The 16,721-nt window shown below is 34.1% G+C and overlaps 2 protein-coding genes across 2 annotated transcripts; one reads left to right on the top strand and one right to left on the bottom strand.

The window, feature by feature from the left end:
• Positions 1–1,239: 1,239 nt before the first annotated feature.
• Positions 1,240–5,792, bottom strand: LOC131942141 (N(4)-(Beta-N-acetylglucosaminyl)-L-asparaginase). The gene is made up of 8 exons (XM_059301864.1): positions 5,134–5,792; positions 3,864–4,017; positions 3,652–3,764; positions 3,286–3,398; positions 2,807–3,015; positions 2,205–2,312; positions 1,510–1,643; positions 1,240–1,397 (listed from the first exon to the last, which is right to left on the bottom strand). The coding sequence occupies exons 1-8, from the start codon at positions 5,246–5,248 to the stop codon at positions 1,300–1,302; spliced, it is 1,044 nt and encodes a 347-aa protein (XP_059157847.1). The 5' UTR covers positions 5,249–5,792; the 3' UTR covers positions 1,240–1,299.
• Positions 5,793–6,665: 873 nt separating this feature from the next.
• Positions 6,666–10,730, top strand: LOC131942146 (uncharacterized). Its single transcript, XM_059301868.1, has 4 exons — positions 6,666–7,013; positions 9,313–9,414; positions 9,574–9,686; positions 10,327–10,730. The coding sequence occupies exons 1-4, from the start codon at positions 6,681–6,683 to the stop codon at positions 10,442–10,444; spliced, it is 666 nt and encodes a 221-aa protein (XP_059157851.1). The 5' UTR covers positions 6,666–6,680; the 3' UTR covers positions 10,445–10,730.
• The last annotated feature ends 5,991 nt before the right edge of the window (positions 10,731–16,721 follow it).

Here is a 16,721-nt window from a genome sequence, read left to right as displayed (position 1 = left end):
TCTATTTATTTACCGAACATTTCATTTAATTACATTGAACGGATTTTACCTATAGTTCAAGCCATATTACATTAATTCCATAAACAACCAACCTTCATATTATGTGAACTAAAATTAAAAAACAAAAACAACATCCATCTATGACTCGAAAATCATTCGTTAGAGACGCAACTACGAAATTAACTATTAATTTACTCTTCCAACCATTTGAAAAATGATATTTAATTAAGAAAATAAAAGGCAAATGTTCTAAGGTGTTATCCATAAATTACGTTAGGCTTCTTTTGTGAATTTTACCTCCCCCCCCTCCCCTCCCCCACAAAAGCTAGCCCGCTCACCCCCCCCCCCCCCCACCCAAATGACGTCGCACCACAGCGCCCCCCCCCCCCCCACTTCAAAAATGCTGTTTTTTTTCTTAAAACATCGATATTCTTTTAAAATCTTTTCTGACCTCTGTCAACGTAGAGTATTTTAATCAATTTCTATAACAATTTATTTAAATTTTTCTAAATAACATTGCTTTTTTATAATACAAAAGTGTGACATCACACCATTTGACCCTTCTACCCCTTACGAATGTGGCGTCAAGAGTGTAGTCTAATCAAAAAGATGTTTAAAGAGTTCAAGTGGTTATCTTAATTTTTTAAAAATCTAATAGACTACCAAAGATGCAGGACTCTAATACAATTCAACTTATGATGAGAACCATGTCTAAAGAAAAAGTAGGTAAATGTGTCTTTCGTAAACAGCATTTAAAATAATAGCTGAGATCTGTCAACTATGTTGGTCAATTTTTTTATTGCAATTTAGGAAGATAAGGACTTTTTTCAAAATGTGAAATTTATGGGGGAAAACTTAATTTCCAACATTATTTTAAATGTAAAAGTGTCTTCTGGACTATGTTTAGACCAATTGTTTTCAAATAGTGGTTTGTTATGAAGATAGAGATGTGTGTCTATTCAACTGTTTGTTCCTTACCCACAATATCACCAAACAACTATTGCAATACAGAAGTGTGTCAAAAAATTTTTTTTTAAACAACAAAGCCTACAATTATTATTTAAACTAATAAATTATATTTGGCCTATTTTTCCAATAATTATTTGTGTGTTTTCTTATCTGTGTAGACTTCAGCAGTTTATTTCAGGCATCTGATCCCCAACCCTGAAGTATGTATAAAATCCAAAAATAAAACAACAACAGAAAGCATTAAAAAAATATATTTAATAACAACTCTTTTCAAAGGCAAATTACAAGTACAATATAAAATTTTTAGTTTATGAATAATAAATATTCTAATCATGAATGTGTACAATCAATATTTATAACTTGAACAGTACTAAATTCTGGCGAAGCAATGCTGTAACCAAAGTTTTGGAACCCATGACAAAAGGCACCTTGCAAAATAAAAAGAAGAAAAAAGTGAGTCAATTTAAAATTAATTAAACCAAAATGAGTATCATTAAGTACCATAACACTGACTGAAACTAGGCTCAATCAATCACATACCATGGTTTCCTGAAGTATTAACAGCAACAAGAGCCCCACTAAAGCTTGGGTAAAACTGTATAATAGGAGCCATAGCAACCCTTGCTGCCTCTTCAGGAGACAATCCTCTTTCCATTTCTATCACAGCTCGGAAGCTGAAAAGTTCAGCAATAAAAGAAATACAGATTTCTTAAAATGCAATACATTGTATGTACAATGTTGGTATTGGTGTATAGATCAAATGATGGTCATAAACATGGAGAGAAAAGAATTTAAAAACATGCTATTTTTAAAGATTTGATTACATTTTTTAAAAAATCACACCATCAAAATACCCTACACCAAATAAATAGTAAAATAGAATAAGAAATATGCACTAGCGATAGTTAAGTCATGCACTTTCATTGCCTATCACTCTAGCACTATCAGACCTTAATTCCCATCCTGCTATATTGGCCTCCGCCTATACCCACACTCTCACTGTTCACTTGCAGAGCTCTAACAAGCCTGTTTGTATTCTCCTACCAATCTAGCCTAGTTTCAATATTGCCATAGTCCTTGGACCTTCATTAGCTTATCTGACCAAATTAGTAACCAGGTAGAAGGTCTTTGTTTCCTCTCCCATTCTGGTCAACCTAGGCCAATTACCAGGCATTCATAACAGTATATTGAATATAAGTACTAATGTGATTAAATAAACAAACAAAATGAAATACCTTGGTAAAAATCTCATCATAATGTCTCCATCACCAGTCCCAGCTGCACCTCCACCCAGATTGCTGGCATAAGCTCCAGATCCCATTATGGGGGAATCACCTATCCTTCTAAGAAAAAAAATAATTTGAATGTCATTTTAAATAAACTTTGGTTAAAAAAATTGTATAATACAATTTATTATTTACCATGAAAACTGGTTGACTTTATTTTGATAATCAAATATTTTTAACACCACCCTCTTTTTATTGGAAAAATCTATACATGTTATTTTTATATTCATAAAATTAAATAAATTTAAAAGATTATATAGTTGAATAAAAGTGATGAAACTGATTTTCCAACTAAATTGTTCTAATCACAAAATAAATTATACAAATATTTAGTTTAACAGTAGAGTGTACAAGTATGTTCCAAAGTTCCCCCAGATTAGATGGATGCTAATCAACTATGGTACTACATATTAAAAGACATGGAGAACTGCTATCATTATACAGATTTGTTTTAACCATTGAATTATATGTTTAACTTCTTTTGATTTCTATTACTGATGTGTTTTTTGGAATGTTAACAAAGTAGGTAGATAAAAATAGAGCACACTGACCCAGGAATTTTATGATTGGCTCCATTGGTTGATGTTCCAGCCCACACATGCCCGTGTTTGTCAATCACTACCATTCCAATTGTGTCATGGTTATTTGTATCTATTTCTTTATGTGGCTTTCTAGAGTACTGGTATTTTTCTTTTGGTGATGTTCTGTATCGTATAGGAGAATATGGTCCACAGCTAGATTTGGGATCGGGCATGACATTCTGAAAGGACAGGAAAATATACAACACTTAGAGTTTAAACAATATGAATAATGTTGGCATTATTAATTGCATTATTAGGTGGCATTATACATAATGCAAAAGCTGAATGATGACAGAACTTTTGCCATTAGTAAAAACAAGTTGTAATATTAAATATGGGTTTTTATATAAAGTAATCAACTAAATTAAGAAAGCTTCAATATGCCATATTATTCTAACTATATTTTCACCTTAAATTTTTTGGCTATAAAGTTTACTAATTATTATTACCTGCCTAAAATTTGGTTGACATTTATTCAGCTTCCATGAAGTATACATTGATTGTGATTTGTTTGTTGCCAGAGATTCTTCTTTAAACCCCATCTCAATGGCAAATTTTGTAGCTAAATACACAAATAAAATAAGTGGATATTTGTAGATCTAGGTTACAAAAAATGTGAATCAATAGAGGAATTATTTAAAATGATTTAATTAAGTTTTGTTTACAGTACATGCACACAAAAAAGTTTATTAGTTCTTATATTTCAAACTGAAAGTGTAACAGATTGTGATATTTCAGACATTCTATAAACTTAATACCTAGACAAAATGTAACTAAACCTCAGCTACAAAACCTTAAAAAGGATATGCACTTACCTGATTCTCCCGCCAGGAAAGTATGTTCCGTATAATGCATTACAGCTTGTGCTACGCCAATAGCATTTTTTACACGCCTTAAATCCCCAACTGCACCAACAGCATATGTAGCCCTTGTTAATTCAAATTAAAATATTTTGCATAATTTTTCTTCATTTGTATGACTCACCATAATGATTAATGACTTAAAAAAAAAGTCTATATAAGATTACCCATCCATTATCATAGCATCAAGAGTTGTCTCCCCTGATTCATCTGGGCTTCCTCCATACCCTACTGTACCATCACATTGCAGAACTTCACATGCTGTGCAGCCAATAACTAGGCTTTCTTCAGCACTGAGACCTTTGGCTAGGGCATTCCATGCTTAAAAATAGAATTAGAAACAGGTGTTTTCTTTCTCTTCACTCATTCAAATAATTTCTAATAAAATAACCTTTGTCAGTTTATAAGATCTAACCATAATAAAAATTAGTTCCTGAGCAGGGAATACTAATATAGCACAAATGACATGTGGCTGGACAGAGGGCACAAATGCTAACCCCTTATTTCTTTCCTGTTTGTAATTTTAATTTCTCCTACATAATTAAGTAGGCCAATTACGTGTCTACATCTAATGTTAAGCACTTTAGGGTCTATTGAGTTCAGCCTGCTTTTCTTTCTGGATTTGCTTCAATAGCTTTTGCCCATCCAATAACAATCTCCAAACTAGCATTTCTTTGATTTTGGAGTTTTCTCTTTATGCCTTACACCAGTTCAATATGGCACTCCATGGGGCAAATTAAGTAGTTTTTTAGTAGTTTCTAGAGTTTAGAGACTACCTGTTTCTGTGACCTCAGCATGATGCATAAGTCATTAAATGTAGTCAGCTGACTCACTTTATTTAATTAAAATTATTTAATATTTTCCTAAATTAGTAAATAACCTGGGCCTTACTGAGTACCTCAATGTGAGTGTCACACACACTACATTTCAGTAAAACTCCATTTTACACAATTTTAGCGTATTTTATTCGCCACTTCGCGTACACCGCTGGTTGGGCATATTTTATTATAAAATACGCTAAAATGGAGCTTTACCCTACATTTAAACATTAAATATTTTTCTACAAACTACTACTACAAACATTACTACACTAGCTAGACTACACTCACACAGTATGAAGTATGAATGAGTAGATCTACCACACTATTCTACACCCAGTCAGTTACAAAGTAAGAGTTAGCCGTTACCTGTCTAGCTAAAAGTAGCTAGGTAGCCCAGACGCTAGACACTGGCAGACAGTTGAAGTAACCTTACTGTTTACTAAATACTAAAACAAAAAAAAAAAAAACTATGTTTGTGAATGGACTGAAAACCAGAGTTTGACTCGAGTTTGAGAGTAGGAATCTCGGAGCGCTGGGTATTAATATTATTACTGGGCGGTAAGTTTTAGCTCGGGACAATCTATTATGTTATGTTAATACGACTAGAGTATACTACCTGCTGTGGTTGCATTTACAAAAGGCCATGTATTGACCACAATTGGTAAAACAGCCTCGTTGTGTCTAATGAAACAGTTCAGCAAAACGTATACACTTGTGATTTGAAAGAACATTGTTATGTATTTAAAAATAGTATATCTTGCGATCACGTGATTAAGAATACATGCGCGATCTTAAATTGTGAATCAAATTTTAAGATGAAATTATTTTTGTTATTCGGTAGATCTAAAATTCGAAATCCTAATAAATCTACGCGTAATCACAATCTTGAAGATTTTTTTTAAATCGCTGCTTCGCAATAGTATCTAATATTTATTAAGACTTTTTCATTTTGCAACGTTTTTTTTTTTAAATTATACTAATCTGGTCCTGGTTGTACGATGTGTTTTAAAGTCATTTTAGAATGTCTTATAGAAACGAATCAATATATTTTTTTAGTTAGGTTCTGGGTTAACAATTTCTTATTCTAATAAAAGTTATTAGATCTAGTCTATAACAATAATTTGAAACTTAATTATGTGTTGGCAAACATAACAGCAGGGTTTCTTTCAGACATTGTCTACGGGGGAGGGGTGCTTGATGGGGATTTTGAATGTACTGGCAAAAAATAAAAACAGAATATTTAGCTCAAACGTGTGCAGATTTTCTTTCAGCATATCTTCCGGGGAAAGGGGGAGGGGGGGGGGGGGGAAGTCACAGGAAAAAAAAAAATCCACATTACAATACATTTAATTAATCCTAAGCTAATTTGCAGTCTCTGAATATATAATTCATAAATATAATTCCATGCAAATATATATTTGTGACTTTTTTTCCTGTGACTTTTTTTCCTGTGACTTTTTTCCTGTGACTTTTTTTCCTGTGACTTATTTTCCTGTGACTTTTTTCTGTTTTTTTTTGTCCTGTGTTTTCTTTTCCTGTGACTTTTTTTTCATACAATCGGGGGGGGGGGGGGGGGGGGGGGTCCTCTAATACGTATTGTAATAATACCAGCACTGTAATAAAAAGCAATGGATTAGTAATGGTATTCAAAGACTTGGAATAAAGAAATAATATGTTATAATACAAAAATTTTAATTTATTTAAAATAAATAGCTTTAAACATGAAATAATATTTATTCATATAAAAACAATCCCTATTAGAAGCTGATAACTTTTCTTTTTCTTTCTTTATAGACATGACCTGTTCGTGAGGTGTCTCCCATAAGCCAGACAGGCCTTAACACGACTAACTGGCTTGGATATCGGCTTGATTACAGTGTACCGGTCGCTTTTGTCCTTTGGTTCTCACCATAGGCTACTTATCTTCAAGCCCACTGGGTAGTGGCAAGAATAGAGCTTTCGCCACTTGGCTGTCCACGGCACGGCTGTGGCACTGGGCCTTGTGCCCAAGCGGCTGTCAGCTGTCCGTGTACTCTCTGATTCACCTATTTTCATTGTTCTCTGATGAGTGTTCTTATTATGTTTAAATTTGTGATTCTTTACAGTATAATATTTGTTATTAGTTTTGAAAATGAAATAATGTAACTATTATAATATGTGAACATGGAGCTGGAGAGCCGCATCTTAACATCAAAAGAGCCGTATGCGGCTCGCGAGCCGCAGGTTGCCGACCCCAGGCCTAGCCTACGCCTCGGAAATCTCGTCGTGGATAGTCACGTGACTTCATCGGTTCTTCCTTTCGCACTCAGTGCTACTTGTATGACTGCAACGCTTCTTACCGTTCTCTCACTTTTTACAAAGAAAATGGCAGATCCTAAGCAAGAACGTACTTTTATCGCAGTCAAGCCCGATGGTGTCCAGAGGGGACTTATTGGTGAAATCGTTAAACGATTTGAAGCTCGTGGTTACAAACTGGTAGCTGGAAAACTTATTTGGGTACGTATCATCGAGCATTGTAAAACACGTGAGAAAACTAATTTGGCGAAAAACAATCCGAACCTCTGCTCTAGTTTTGCTTGGAATCTAACCTTTCAATGACTTTTAACACGACCTCGAACATTTGACATTAGGCCTAAATCTAGGTCTAGTCAAACTTAGATACTACTAAAGTCGGTATACCCTAAAGTCTATTCTTAATCTAGAGATCTAGAATCTAGATCTAGAATCTAGATTTAAATAATAAATATTATTATTAGGCCTAAAGCTAACTTCTAGATTTATTAATCTAGAAAAGCTAGTAACTTGACTAAGTCCAGCTGTCTAGAAAGTGAAGTTAAATAAAGTCAAGTTACTACCAGACTAGATCTAGAGTAAAGTGGCGTATGCGGACAGTTGCCTCTGTGCGGACACCTTGCTGTTTTTCGCTTAAACAATAATTGTATGAATGTTTTATAGGAAACTAACGCAAACAACACAAAGCATGTCCATTTTTAAACACATCTGAGTCCATTTCTTCTAATTCACTCAATAGGGAGATTAATTGGAATTTTTCAAAGTTGCGATGTATGACGTTTTATGAAAGGGAACCTCACCCGGATGAAGAGCACTAGTCTCCGGATTAGAGGAATAAATCGAACCAATCATAGCTTAGTTAACTGGGTTAACTATAAATAGCTTATACATATATATAGAAAGCTATAAATATCATAGTTAAGGTTGTTTAAGCCATCTTAGAGGAAAAATTGGGGTGTCCGCATCTTTTTTGAGGGTTAACCTTTTGCGGACACTAATGAAAAATCAGAGTAGAATATATTTCTTACACTTTAAGTAAAAAGGAGCTTTGAACTAATCTTGATACTCCAGATTTATATTTAAATTTAAGTCTAAATCTATATCTATAAGTTTTTAGTAATGTTTTTAGGTTTTAAAAATATTTTTGATCATCAAACGTGTCTATTTCAATCATTTAAATAGAAATAAAATGAACAAAATATGCCTTGTCCGCATAAGGAGCAAGTGTGCGCACAGAAAATAAAATGTAAAAAAAAAGTGCACTTACTGTCCGCACAGAGTCTCACCACTGAAAATGTTAATACATTCAATGCTATGCGTATGAATACAAAATGAATCAGACGTGATTAAACTAGAAAGAATGCGGAGTGAGACGGTACTTTCGGTTTGTTTCTATGTGAAGCGGTTACTGAATGGCGCTCAATGGAAATCGGCACTTCCGTTTTTTTTGCTACGTCTGTCCGCAGACGCCACTTTACTCTAGATCTACTAGCTAACTATATTAAACTAGACTCTTATTTAAAATTTATTATTATATTTAGTAGGCCTAAATTTTTAAAAGCAAAGGGGGGATTTTTTGTCCCTTTAATATAATCTTTAAAAAGGGGGTGATAGGTTACTTGGTTACTGGTAGTTAGCTACTAAAGACACACATGGCTGGCTAATGTCAATGCTAACCCCAACCCTAGTCCTACCATATGCCTAACTGCCCTAACCCTAATTTCTAACCATGAAATTAGTCGAGATTACATTACTACTAACAACCCAACACACCTATTTTATGGAAGAATCTAAGCTAAGACTATTAGTTTAGTACTATTTAAGCTAAGCTACAATTTTTTTAATGTTCTATAAAAATTCTATTTGAAATTTTAAAAGTATGTCAGTTTTACTTTCACACCAGTTTCAGTTAGGCCCTATTTTCTGAAAACTAGACATTTATATTATAAACAGTTGGCCTGTATTACACCAATATATTTTATAGGTGTACACAAAATCCCATTCAGCCTCAAATTACAAAATCATTGTAATTTCCACACAGTTTAGGGTGATTTAATTTTTTATTGATCACAAATGGCAATGGGAAGAGTAACAACTAAACAAGGTTACATGATCGTGAGCTTATAGTTATAGTTACAAAAATACTACAGATTGTGATAGAAAAGAACAGATTATAACCAATCATTTTAATTATGCAAGATAGACCTATTTGCTAAATCAAAATGTTAGGCGTATTGACAAATTCCAAACATTTTGTTTTATTCCCAGTCTAATCAATTATTCAATCTATTGAAAAAAGGATATCAAATTTTTCTAATTATAATTTTTAGAAGTAGGTTCTACATCAGGATATTTGATATCAGCTGATTTAGCTGGCTGTGACACCTAAGAAAATATAATAAAGAGATTATCATAAGATTCAAGTACTATTGTTTAAATTCCTAATATTTTATAACTATAAATCTATCATCCTAATCCTTACAACTTTTATTCTCAATTTCAGGCTTCTAAAGATCTTCTGAGGAGTCACTACAAAGATTTGTCTGACAAACCATTCTTTAATGGATTGGTTGAATACATGAGCTCAGGGCCAGTCTTTGCCATGGTAAGTTTTGTCACTTTATAAAGATTAGTTCTTTCATATACACCCTTGTTGAAAGGAGTTCACTACTATAACTTACCATACATTTTTAAACTAAGAATTTTAATATTATTATAAAACTACGACAGAAAATATTTTTAAAAAACCCTTTCAAATTATCAGGTTTGGGAAGGTAAAGAAGTTGTGAAAATGGGCAGGAAAATGCTTGGTGCAACTAACCCCTTGGCATCTGAACCTGGTACCATTCGTGGTGATTTTGCAATTGATGTTGGACGGTGAGTTAAACTGTTTGCTGTACATACACATTTTTAGTTATTAAAAATATAAATGGGGAGGGGGGGGGGTCTGCACTGTCAGGCAGGTAAAGCTCATGGTAGTAATGACATTTTTTGTTATGTCTAAATGGTTTCAACAAAAAAAGTAGTGCCTAATTCACATACATGCCTACTGTCTAGCAATAGGAGACTTGTTCCGCTAAATGTCTAATTTAGCTTCCTTTGAAGCATGTTACAGTATATAGTAAAAAAAAAAGTCCAACTAAAATATAATAAAAATTGAAAACAGTGTGGTAAATTAGTTATTTCCCTTTAGCATTTTTTATGTCTGAATTCATTGTCATGAGCATTTAGCCTAAACCTTTAATTTTTTCATATTTTTTAAATTTTTATTTAAAAAGACTGTCTTAAGTTTTTAAAAAGTTGTACAAATAGCTTTAGGTGGACCAAAAAATGGACACATAAATTTGAACTTCCTCATGGCTCCCTACATCATTAACCAAGAGCCTTTCATTACTTTGCAGAACAAATTTGTACACTTAAGGCTGTTAATTAAGCATTAAATGATTCCAGGGTGACAGGGGACTGAAATGGGTAAATTTAATTCAAAACTCATCTGTATCTTTTTATTGTTTTTCAGCAACATTTGCCATGGAAGTGATGCTGTTGAAACTGCAATGAGAGAGATTGCCTTATGGTTCAAGCCAGAAGAACTCAGTGACTATGAGTTTGCAAACAAAACTTGGATTTATGAATAGACTTTAACTCCACATTTTAAAACTATTTATGGATTCTTTTTTTGTAGTAGGTGCCCTACATAATTTTTGTTCCCTATTCTTTTGTGTAAAGTAAGGTACATTTTTTTGGTGTCTATGTGCCCTAGGTGTTTATAGAGATATTTTTGCTCAATTTATTGTATACCAACTGACCAAGTTTTTAAAAGTACTTAGTATTTGTCACGTTTTTAACAAACATGTAAACCTTTATTTAAATTTTCATTGAAATGTAACACTAATAAACAAGGGGTGCAATTTTCTGTTTAAATTGTCTTGATTTTATTTTATGAGCTGTAACTATAGACATTACCTTTTCCACCTGCCATAATTCAAGGGATACTACTGTTAATGTATTGTAAAAGTATCCTGGGACCAGTTCAAAGTTTGAACCCTTGTGCAACTGGGACAACAGCCCATCTAGTAGAGCAAAATCTAACAAATGGTAATCTTAGGGAATAGGAATACTAACTAAAGGTTTAAATAAAAATACATCTGGCTATTCCTATTGTGCTGTCCAATCGTTGTGCTCGCCTTGCCAATGCGCAATCATACAATGGACTGGAGTTATATTCAAATACATGTATAAATATATGGCATCCTTTCCTACCTGAAGGTAAATGGTGTGGTCAGCACAAATCCCATTTGACATAGTGCTTGTACTGTAAAATGGTTAGCAATTTGCGTACAACATTGACAGTTATCTACATTGAGCTTCTATTTATAGGCTCACATATATATTTTTATCAGAAGAGTTCATTTCATAAAATGCTACATTTGGGTTCATAGCAGTGTAGAGCTATGGTGTTTTATTATATAGTATATTGCAAATGACTTAACTGTTTAAAATTTATCTTTGTGATAAGAGCTGGGGTTAGTCTAAGAAAATAGTGTTAATGATTTAAATCAGAGCAAATGGGCTAAGAATTTAAACTTAGCAAAATATCTTTTTAGTATCTACTTGGTTTAGTAGCAGTTTTTTTACACTTTTTTTTTTAAGGAAATTAACAATAGGCTAATTTTCCCTAAACCTTGAATGAAATGATAAAAGCAGTGTTAATTTCCTCGACAGCATATGAGGAGAATTTAAGCATCTTGTAGATTTTCTCTATTGTTGATTGCAGTAAGCACTACGCCCATAAGAAGCTTAAACTATAATATTATTTAGGTCTATACAAGTTCTAACGACTTATTCTTATGCATTGATAATGAAGTCTTAATTGGAAACTTAAAAATTTTAATAACTTACGGTTATAAAATATAGACTTGTAAGTATATTTAAATCTGCTGCATTGGGTGTACATGTTGGTCAAGCTTAAAAATGTCTTGTTTCGAATTTTCGGTAAGTCAAAAATTTGAGGCAGTGGAACTATTTACTAGACGTCTAGTGTAAGTAGTATATATCACAGTGAGGGTACGTGAAAAACTGCTGCGATTTACATGTTGACTTGTTACGTAGCGGTTACTAAATTGAAAGTAGGTACTTTTTTTTTAAATCGAAAATTACAAAATAAAATACTAATTATTTATTTTATGGGGAGGGGTTGGAGATAAACTACACATGATTTAACATGTTAAAATATTTATTTTGTCGTTCACGGGGAGGCAGTTTAAAATTATGGGTTCCAAAGTATTTCTGGAGCATTTTTGTTTTAAAGACAACTAGCTATTTACGCTCCCGGTGGGTTATTTATTTAGAACGCTGCCCTTAAATACCAGACAGTTTTTAGAGGGACAGAAATCTTTCTCTCCGGATTACTATTGTTTGAGGAGCAGGGTTGTCTCCCTTTCAAAACAGAAGACACGAGTTATGTCGTGTCTACGGTCGCCGTGACACTCGGTTGACATCAGTGCAGTGATTGAAAGCACATTAACCGGTCAACGACAGGACTCCCCTGGCTGCTTGCGGGGTTATGTGTGTGGGGGGGAAGGGGGGAGGTTTGGTGTCCACATGTTGGGTCAACCTTCTCCTCCTTTGAAAAAATAAAAATGCTTACGAATTTATATAAAAAATGTGAGTTCATGTTGTGCGCACACACCGACATATATACACACATATATATGGAAAAGATATGTGTAATGTATGCCTAAATATTGTATCTAGGTGTTAAATATATGTGTGGAGTGTGTTGCTTAATAATGTCAAGTCTGTCTGAGATTTTTTAAAAACCTTGGGAAGGGAAGGGGGTGTGTGTCAAGCTCAAACAAAGACAAAGATACAAAGATAAGTGTTATTTTGACAAATATGATCTAGTCCTACATCGAACAACTAGTTTATAAAAGGAAATGTGAATTCCTGCATAAACAGCATCATAAACGACGTGGCTCCACGTTGACATATCAGTCTACTATACATTTTTTGTTTGTTTATTTTATTGCTGTCGAAATTCTATTTTTACGGCTCTGTCTATTTTTATGAGGCTAGAAACTTGCAAAAACCATACTCAAAACTTGGCAGTAATATGAGAGGGGAGGGATCTCACAGAGAAATAAAAGAAAATATTATTCCAAACTTACAAAAGCGAGAACACAAAGGGGGACAACTGTTCAATTTAAAAAAAAAAAGTGACCAAGACTCCATTTACCTTCAGCTATGCCAGAACTATCTGTATCATACTAATAAAATCAAACAGTAAAAAAAAACCTACAGCAACAAAGAGGTTTTACACACTCTTTATAGATTTAAAAAAAAACGTTCGACAGATAGTGACAGCCTGCATTGTGAGCCACCATGCACAAATACAACAACAGTGTAAACCTCATATACATTCACTAAGAATCTAAGAGAGAAACCAGCTCAGAGATCTTCAACAGTATAGCTAAATGATTTAGAACGAGGGGTGACATCAGACAAGGCTGCCTGCTCTCTCCCCCCCCCCTCCCCCGTCCCTCCTTTTCCACAGCTACATCATCATCATCATCATTTCTTTGTGGCCCCTGTGGAGCAAAGGGCTGCAAACACACATTTCCAGCGGACTCGGTTTTGGGCTGTTCCCTATAGAGAGGAACATCCTCGACCAAGTTGGTGTTGGATTTGTGTACTTGCAGTTTCTGTAGCGGTATATTTTTTTATGAGATAAGGTTGCTAGCCTTATGTTTCAACCCCCAACCTGAGGGACCAGGATGTTAGCTTTGGTCTGACTGATCCCTACCCGCGCAGATCTTACCAGTTTGGTTGAACCTACTAGTTTACACTCCCGCTGGTATAGCTCTGGGGTGGTCAGGATCAGTGGCGTAGCCAGGATCGTCTCAGGGGGGGGGGAGGGTTCCAATTTTTATCCGGGGACAAATTTAGATTTGCACCCCCCCTCAAACTTTCGATTTGCACCCCCCCCCCTCAAACTTTCGATTTGCACTCCCCCTCATACTTTATATATATATATATATATATATATATATATATATATATATATATATATATATATATATATATATATATATACCGAGGGGTCTATGGCGGGGGTTATGACCCCCCCCTAACCCCCCCCCCCCCTGCCTACGCCACTGGTGAGGATACACAAGCTGCCAAGCCACGACAAGGCTCTAACACCGGATGGCAGCTGCACGGGTTATGAATGCTGCATTGGAAGCAGAGTTTCTTTCAGGCATCTCTTGGAGGGATGGGGGTGAAGAAAATCTACCACCCTCTCCCGAACGAAATGGAATTTGTATAGAAAAAATATTATGACAAACAAACAACACCCTTATACACAAGAATTAGTAGGCCAGGGAACACAATGCAGTAGACATTAGAGATACATATAGAAACATGCAAAGCAAACCCATTACACACAAAAATAAACCGGGAGTGATCTCCCCTAAACATTTAGTCGAATATTCTTATATAAAATAACAGGGGATGGGAACTCGGGCTATAGACATGATTTTTAATCCATTTTAAATACTTAAAGTTTTAAAAATAGAATAACATCTCGTAGACAAAAGAATTGCACACCAAGTGAACGCCAAATAAAAAAGTGCATAATAGTGCGGAATATTATTTGTACTTTAAAAATGTACATTCGTTTTTTGAGAAATCGGAAGTAGCGTAAATTACTACTTCCGGTCAACGGAAATTACTCAAAATTTAACAGAAGGCAGAGAATTAGATCTTTTACTTAAATGTGAAATGTCATTTATCTATCTGAAATAGTACTCAAGTTATAGGCTTTTGAAAAATTCAAAGTAGAAAAAGTACCACTTCCGGTTATCGGAAATCACTCAAAAGTTGATACGGATCTACGATTTTGATAAAATACTTATATATGAAATTTCATCAACCTAGCTGTAACGGTACTCAAGTAATCGTTTTTACACACAGACACACACACAGACACACACACAGACACACAGACATACGGACAAGATTGCAAAATTATGTTTTTCCGTATCAGTGAGGTGTAAAACGTCGAGATTTGTAAAAATCTCGATTTTTTTTGCACGATTACAATATACTCTATACTTCGTATATACGAGAAAGTAAAAAAGATGTCAATCAAATATAAATTTTCAAAAGCCACCACAAATACATGTAAGTGGTCGCCACTTTAGTGCCAATTGGTTCAGGAAATAACCCAAACAAAATGTCGGGAATAATACGACACTGACCAATATATTCGCTCACAAGGCAAATAGTAATAATGTTTTGCTTGTTGGCTTTTTAAACACAAGTCAGACGCACGCACACGCACACGTACTCGTACACTATCTCCACATCACATACAACTTTCTGCACTGTTCTACCTTTCTAATCTTCACATCATGCAGATCTACTAGAAAAAAAAATCACCCATTCTACCCACTAACTACGGCCCAACTTTCCCGTTTTATTAATTCACACCACCCCACCCCACCACTTCTCTTTTGTGCGTCCGTACTATTCATTCAAACACATAATCAATCATCTGGAATCAGATTTTCATCAAGTAATAAAATTCGTCCTGCTTTTGATTTGGATCTTCTCAGTTTTCGAAATCAAGATTTTGTAAATCGAACACTCTGTTAGCTAAAGTAGTATGTGCAGCTTGAGCCAATAGCCTTATCGTTGTTTGTAATCTGTGGGATTAAAGGATTATATTAATCACAATGAATCCAGCATACAAGAATATAACTTGCGGTTTGAATATCACGGCGCCGTTGTACGTTTATGTACATTAACAAATACAATTTTCATATAAATATTCTATTACCATAATGGAAAGTCCTCTCTATTAGAGATTTATCGATACGTTTAATTCTACTTATCTTTACTGTGTTTTAATATGTTTTCTTGTGTGTTGATATTGGATATATTTTTCAGCATACAGTGCATTTGTTTTGTTAGACTATTGATCCGTTTCTTGATGTAACTAGAAGTAAATTTAAATGTACTGTTAATTAAGAATAGTTTAGTGCTAATATTTGTTGAAATTAAAATTGTGAAGCATGCATCAACGTATAAGTTCCAGTAACTATTTACACATTACTAGCACACACGCACGAACCAAGTGCAATCATAACACATGCGTGTATTTATAGAGATATTTGAATTCGGGGATCAACAGAGAGACGAACAATGCCTATTTTTAGAATACCAAAGCCACTAGATCTGCATTACAATGGAGCTTACGAGGCAGAAGAAAAATAGAAAGATTATAAGAAGATTTGGAAAAGTTCCGTTACAAATGTAGTATCGGCCTGTTATTTCTTGCTATTGAAAAGGAATATGAAACTGACTTTAATTAATGTTTTTACATCGTTACTGCCCTTTAAGGTTTAGTTTTAGTTAGCATAACTGTATTTAAATTTAAAGCAGATCAATCATAAAATCTAGGTCAAAATTTTTTTTAAAAATTAAAAAATTAAAAATTTGATACTACAAGAATAATTTTTTTCTGGCAAAAGTACGTAGAGTAAATATGTTCTGATAACAATTCAATTCCCAACTAACCCCTCATCATTCCCTACCTTAACAAGTCGTAACAGTCGAGTTTAAAAAAAAAAAAAAAAAAAAAAAAAAAAAAAAAAAAACTTAGATAAAAAAATCCTTAAGACATTTGGAAGAACACATTAAGAAACGAGTTAGTATGGTATGAGGGTGTTTTATTGCCAACTTCAGCAGTCTCGAGTTCAAACCTCGGGGCGGACGAGGTCTATTAGCTGGGGACAGCAACCTATCTAGGAGAGACAACTCCTCCCTTGTTGATTGTTCTTAGATGGACAAAGACTAAGGGAGCTAACCCAGAAAGAAAAAGGCTGAAGTTGGAGTCAACCGGCAATATGG

The sequence above is a fragment of the Physella acuta genome, unplaced genomic scaffold (genome assembly GCF_028476545.2).
Source record: "Physella acuta isolate Inbredline_101_S28 unplaced genomic scaffold, ASM2847654v3 ptg000390l, whole genome shotgun sequence".
Classification (NCBI taxonomy): domain Eukaryota; kingdom Metazoa; phylum Mollusca; class Gastropoda; family Physidae; genus Physella; species Physella acuta.
Note: the sequence above shows the minus strand (reverse complement) of the source record. Positions and strands in the feature narration are given on the sequence as shown.

Excerpts from the sequence above, each read along its gene's own strand:
- LOC131942141 (XM_059301864.1), bottom strand. The coding sequence starts at position 5,248 with ATGTTCTTTCAAATCACAAGTGTATACGTTTTGCTGAACTGTTTCATT. Across the intron at positions 3,765-3,863 it reads GATGCTATGATAATGGATGG|GGCTACATATGCTGTTGGTG; the intron begins GTAATCTTATAT and ends TGAATTAACAAG. Across the intron at positions 3,399-3,651 it reads TTTCCTGGCGGGAGAATCAG|CTACAAAATTTGCCATTGAG; the intron begins GTAAGTGCATAT and ends TTGTGTATTTAG.
- LOC131942146 (XM_059301868.1), top strand. The coding sequence starts at position 6,681 with ATGGAGCTGGAGAGCCGCATCTTAACATCAAAAGAGCCGTATGCGGCT. Across the intron at positions 9,415-9,573 it reads CAGGGCCAGTCTTTGCCATG|GTTTGGGAAGGTAAAGAAGT; the intron begins GTAAGTTTTGTC and ends TCAAATTATCAG. Across the intron at positions 9,687-10,326 it reads TTTGCAATTGATGTTGGACG|CAACATTTGCCATGGAAGTG; the intron begins GTGAGTTAAACT and ends ATTGTTTTTCAG.